Source organism: Zeus faber (assembly GCF_960531495.2).
Source record: "Zeus faber genome assembly, chromosome: 5".
NCBI lineage: Eukaryota > Metazoa > Chordata > Actinopteri > Zeiformes > Zeidae > Zeus > Zeus faber.
In genome coordinates, this window is record NC_137192.1 from 17673159 (window position 1) to 17679564 (window position 6406).

General features: G+C 49.1%; 1 protein-coding gene across 3 annotated transcripts in view; it reads left to right on the forward strand.

Moving 5' to 3' along the window:
• Positions 1-6406, forward strand: part of itga7 (integrin, alpha 7) — a 41584-nt gene that overhangs the window by 14775 nt on the left and 20403 nt on the right. For all 3 annotated transcript variants that reach the window (XR_013844173.1, XM_080001337.1, XM_080001338.1), the window contains exons 2-5: positions 2923-3050; positions 3303-3382; positions 3882-4137; positions 6026-6130. Coding sequence is in view for 2 of the 3 variants with exons in the window: in XM_080001337.1 (XP_079857463.1) it covers positions 2923-3050; positions 3303-3382; positions 3882-4137; positions 6026-6130 (569 nt within the window). In the remaining variant the exon portion in view is untranslated. The remainder of the gene's footprint in view (positions 1-2922; positions 3051-3302; positions 3383-3881; positions 4138-6025; positions 6131-6406) is intronic.

Genomic DNA, 6406 nt, shown 5'->3' on the forward strand with positions numbered 1-6406 from the left:
AATCCTGCTGTCCAAATGCACAAAAACACTAAATCAAATTCTATTTTCAGTTTCAGTTTCAGTTTAGTGTGAACAGTGTGAACAGTTGCTGTGCCGGGTGAGTGGGGTCCTTCATGATACACAACGTTCTGCTTCTGCTCCCGCTGACATAAAATGTCCTCCAAGGAAGAGAGACTGCTGCTGGTTATTCTTTGAGCAGATGTAACCACTCGTTGCCGGCGCCTTCCTGTCAGTCGCAGAGCAGTTCCCATACCAAGCAGTGATGGAGGATGTCAGTACGCTCTCCACCACGCACCGGTAAAAAGGAGGTCAGGACAGGAGGGCTGAGGCCGGCCCCGTTTCACAGCCTCCTCTAAAAGAACGTACATCGGCCTTCTTCGTGATGCCGGCTGTGTTGGTGGCCCGCATGAGGTCGTGGGGGTGGGGTGGGGGGGGGGGGTGTGGCCTCTCCTCCTAAAGTCCACAACCTTAGTCTTCCCCCCCATTGATGCGGAGATTGTTTGCTCTGCGCCGGTCCACGGGTTCTTCCACCTCCTGCCGGTCCGCAGACTCACCGTTGTTGGGGATCAGTCCAACCACAGACTTGTCTTCTGCAAACGTCACTGTTTGATTGCCCGGGTGCGTCGCAGAGCAATCATACGTGAGGAGCGTGTACAGCAGGGTGCTCTGGACACATCCCTGTGGGGAGCCGGTGTTGAGTGTGATGGTGGAAGAAGAGACGCCATGGGCTGTGGCCTGTTTGTGAAGAAGTCCAGTTGCAGAGACATGGTTTTAGTCCCAACAGCAGCGTTTTGTGGACTAAAGACTGTGGAATGATAGTGATAAAAGCAGAACTCAAGTCCAGGAAGAGCAGCCTGACATAGGAATCCCTGCTCTCCAGGTGGGCGACAGCAGAGTGGACAACAGTTGACGCAGCGTCACACACCGACCGGTTCTTCCTACAAACATACCACGTTGATGCTGATAAGTGTCCCTTATGTGGGCCAAAACCAATGGTTCAAAGCATTTCATGATCATCGAAGTGCGGGCCACCGGGCGAAAGTCATCCATGTTTTCCCACAGATGAGTTTTTGGGCACTGGAACGGTAGTAGACGTCTTGAGACAAACAGGAACCACAGCTTGGGAGAGCGGGATGTTAAAGATGTCCGTCAACATCCCTGTGAGCTCCTGCGCACAATCTCTCAGAACCCGTCCGGGGGAAGTTGTCCGGGGCCGCTGCCTTGCGGGGATTGATCCTCCGTGGCGTCCCCCTCACGTCCACGGCAGACACAGCGAGGGGCGGCTCACCCGGTGGGAGTGTGAGCCTGGTGCTGTGGGAGGGGATGGATGACTCAAAGTGGGCATAGAAGGTGTTCAGACCATCAGGAAAAGATGGATCCCGAGGACATTGTCCATCCCTCCCTTTGTAGTCCGTGATGTTCTTTATGCCTGTGCTCTTTTATCACCTGTGTTGGCATTGATAAGACAAGAATTTCCCAAATGATATATGGGCTCAGTGGGTTGACTGACACATAGATTTTGGCTTCTTCCAGACATGTACTATCTCAAGCCGACTATCTATGCAGCTATAAATAAGACATAATTCTATCATGCAGGTGCCTGCATACCCTGATAAATTAGTCTGGGGTGGGGCTCTGCTTTTCACCACTAAAGAGAAGGTGGCGGTGGAGAGGCTTCAGACCTGGACTGATTCAAGGCCCTCAAAGTCTCATCATTTAACTTGACAAAGCGAGCATTGCAATTTCAGCAAGCGTATGATGAAGTGAGCACCCAATAAGAATGAAGGAGTCGGACGACCAGGAATGTTATCGCTACTCAGTGCTTAAAGTCCCGACGGTCACTTGGAAGCCCCCCACCCACCATCTCTCACTTTCAGATAGCTGCTACCATATTTATAGCCAAAACTCTTTCCAGCTGCAATGAGTGCTCTAATTTAAGAGCCCTGAGATGTAATGGGGCTCCAGAGAATGAAATCGGAATTTTTTTCTTTATTCTTTCGTTCCCACGCTCGACCTTCCAATGCGCTTGAATGATCCAAATCCTCATCAGAGATCCAGGGATACGTTCTTACTTTGTGTTATAGCCAGTAGGCCTATTTATGTAGTACCTAGTTAAAACATGTCTTATAACCAACACACCTAAGTATGTCTGTCTCTCTCCCCACCTTTCTTTTTCTTTCTTTCTTTCTTTCTTTCTTTCTTTCTTTCTTTCTTTCTTTCTTTCTTTCTTTCTTTCTTTCTTTCCGTCCTGCCCTCCCACCTTGCCCCGTGCTTCCCTGTGTCTCGCTTCCATGCCCGTGGCACGGCCGACAGGGTTGGGTGGAATGCGGCTCAACGCTGGGTTTTTAAATAGCCTCCCACCGTGGATCAGCCAGTCCTAATAAGGCAGAAGGCATCGCCGCGGCCCCCAAAAATATCAGTATCAACCTCACTGAGAATAAAAACTTTTCCTCCCCCCGGTGCCTGTTATCGGAGGAGGGAGAAGGTCTGAACGGTGTCTCAGTTCGTTGGTTTTTCTATTTTTTAGGGCCCTCTTTTTTTTTTTTGATGGGTGCGAAGCGATACGCCAGAGTAAAGGTTTTATCAATGAGATTTTAATGGCTTCAAACCACCAAAAACACTCAAATGCTGGAATTACTGCTAGGATATCTGGAATTCAATACATGCATCCCAGTCTGTACTATGTACGCTTATTTTGGAAAGAAATCTGCTCGCTTCAATGCGCATTTGTCATTCTAATGGTTTCTCTGCACTTTGATGGGATGCACTTTATAGATACTCCCCAACATAACGCTCATTAGAGTTAATCAAAAAAGTAAAAAAAAATCTGGCTGTTTTCCCAAAACATAACTTGACGAGACTTACTCCCTCCCTTTCAAGGAACCCGCCGTAACGTTTCTGTGTTTGCCGACATTTCCTCAGGATCCTGGTGGGGGCGCCGCAGGCCGCAGGGCACGGCCAGTTGCAGGGCAGCCGGCCGGGGGCGCTGTTCAAGTGTCCCATATCGCCGGAGGAGTACGACTGCACGAGAGTGGATATCGACGGAGAAGGTAAGTTTGAGGTCGCCTCCGTTACTCAGTTTTTTGTTTTTTTTCCCGTTCAAAGTCATTTCATTTCGCGTTCGCAATAGCGAGGGCAGTACGGGACTGGCTACGTCTTTTTATTCGGTTCTGACAAAATCGTGCATTTTGTATTTGGCGGAGAGGGTTCTAACAAGATGTATTTTAACCTTCACCTGGACTTATTTCACTGTGCTGTGGAAACCCTTACGACAAACTCTTCCTCTTTCCTCTCCATCACAGTGAGGCTGGACAGAGAGAGCAAAGACAACCAGTGGCTGGGGGTGACGGTGAAGAGCCAGGGGATCGGAGGGAAGGTGGTGGTGAGTACAAGCTCAGACGGTCGTGTAATAATAATGCAACCGCAACGGAGCTGGAACCGAACCTAGGCCCTATTAAGAGCAGCCATAGTTCATTTATAGTGACGGGACCGAAGGAACGTTGTCACTGATCGCACAGTCCAGAAGTGACTTGGGCTCTGGCAAAAAAAAAGACACATTCGTAATTTGATAACCCTTGGGGTATTGATGTTCTGAATATAATTACCTCCATAATACTTCCAGAAGTGCAAAAATAGTGTCAAAGATCCCTTGGACCACCCCAGTTGTTGCTGTCACGTTGCTCCAATTGTCGATGTATGCTTTGATTGTTTCTAAAATGTTCTCATTAAAAAATAATATATAGGTATTTATAGTTTATAGTTATAATTTATTTATTGTAATTAAGTTGGTTTCCCGAACAAGAAAACACAATGTTCAACAAATCCCTACAGCGGCTTCTTTCTCCTCAGTGAACATCGTATCTATTTTAATCCCGCGTCAGATCTGCGCCCACCTGTACGAGCTGCGGCAGCGCGTGACCCAGCCCTCCGAGACCCGAGACCCCATCGGGCGCTGCTACGTCCTGAGCGAGGACCTGACGGAGCGGGACGACCTGGACGGAGGCGAGTGGAAGTTCTGCGAGGGGCGGCCGCAGGGACACGAGCAGTTTGGCTTCTGCCAGCAGGGGCTGTCGGTCAGCTTCACCCCCGACAACAACTTCATCCTCTTCGGAGCGCCGGGAACGTACAACTGGAAAGGTAGTGAGGGGGTTTTCCATCTGCTCTTTGGATTGTGGGTTTACGTGTGACTGCATGGGAATAAAAGATACCTTTTCAGATGATGATGATGATGATGATGTTAAGATGATCATGCATTTTTTGAATAGATTAGCTTGTAAAAAAATGAAAGGATGATAAATATTACGTTTGTAAATAAATCTTTATTTATATATGTAGCACTTAATGAAACAAAGTGTACACATTAAGCATGCGTGTGTATGTAATGTATGTAAGGACATGTTTTGGGTGTAGATTCGAGAGACTGGAGAAAAAAAAACAATTTCTATCAAATGTCTGCCTTCAATTGTTTTTGGTGCGTTCAGGTGAAATGGAATCAAACGTTACATCCTCAATAGGCAGCCTGTTGCATCAGAAAATAACACCTGCGGTTGTAAGTACGAGCTAGGAGAAAAAAAAAAGCTCATTTGCTGAAATTGTCCGTGCCATTGATTTTCTATCATGAGATAAACAATGTGTAATTTCTTTAAAAGTAAATCCACTGATGGGACTCATACGGATCAATGCTGCGACTTTGGTTAATTATAGAAAGTACTCGAAGGGGTCGGGTGAATGTTTGACCCTGGTGATCAATATAACGGAGATTGTACCTTACGATTCCTACAGTATGTCCTAATTCACACAATTACACACTTAGATTGCTCTGTTTGTGTCCCGGAGATATTCACGAACACCGTAAGTCAGTGTTTGCTTGTATCCTGTATACTGTCGGTGTTTGAGCGGCGTGCATTATGTGACGCAAGAGGAGCAAACGTGTTGCTTTGTGAATGGAAAAACAAGCGAATAAGAGGGTGATTGAAAGAGAAAGAGTGTGAGTGCGTGTGCGTACATATAGAGGTTGCGGCGCCGGGCCCGTGGCGCCGCCGCCTTCACGTGTTTCCCTTCCAGGCGAGGTGCGAGTTCAGCTGCTCAACCAGACGCTGCTGGACCTCGGCGTCTATGACGACGGGCCCTACGAGGTGGCGGATCAGAAACAGCTAAATGCCCGGCTCATCCCTGTGCCCTACCATAGTTACCTGGGTAGGATCCAGCCTCCGGCTCCCTCCCACCCCCACCACCCAGCCTCCGCCCCCTCCACCGATCACCACCCGCCCAGCTGTCGGTGCCAAGGGGCGGAGGGACAGAAGGGCCAGGGAGGGATGACGCCGCCGCTCACACTGTACCCGGAAAAACATCCTAACTCCCTGGGGTTCGGGCCCGTGTGTGATTGGCTTTAGCCGCCGGCACGGCTCCACCCTAATCATGTCACCGGCTCCCCACATGAACGTTGGGTGGACGCTGTCGAAAAAGGGGCTCGACTCATTCCCGTTCCCCCGGAAACGGGTGCGTAACATCACAAGACGCAATCCTGCCGCCGCCCATTTCACAACGCTCCCTCTCTTGAGTTGATGGTTGAAACAGTAAAAAAAATTTAAATAAATAAATAAATCTCTTATTCTGCTCCCCAATCTGACATTTTTATTCCGGCGCCCTAAAGAAAAAGCCTGGGTGGGGAAAAAAAGTGAGGACGTTTCCGGGTACAGTCGGAGAAGCTCGTCATCTTTTCGCCGATCGCCCCGGCGGCTCTGAGAGAGAGAGAGAGAGAGAGAGAGAGAGAGAGTGAGGGAGAGGGAGCCGCCGGGGCCACCCTCGCTGACAGCAACACCAATCGAATCACCCCCCCTTCTTCTCACGCACACCTCCCTCTCCCCCTGTTTCTTTCTGATCCCCCCCCCCCCAACCCACCCCACACCATTCCACTTCCCCTCCACGATCCCTGCACCCCTCTCTCTCTTTCTCTCTCTCTGTCTGTCTCTCTCTCTGTCTCTCCCTCTTTCCGCTGCTCTCTCTCTCTGTCTCTGGGCCGTAGGGCTCTTGTTCATGGCTAGCCCCGTTGAGGACGCGCTGCTGTACAAAACTCTGGAGCCCTCCAGCCGGCCCACGTTTGAGGACGTAGCTCATAATAGCTACTTAGGTTTGTAGGCGTGAGGTGTTTTTGGCGTTTTAACCGGACCTTTTGGGAGTGGGGCGCTTGTAGTGGTGTTAGTCCGACCGTTCCTTCACTCCCCTTCCCCGCCCCCCTTTAATCCTTTGTGTTTTTTTTACCAACTTTACCGAACTTTAGTGTGTTTTAGAACCGGATCCTAGAATTAATAATAGATTGATAATACATTTTCACACTCGCTGCTATGAAAAGACAACCGACAATAATAAGAATGAAAACACCCGAATTGATGATTTCATTTTTGTT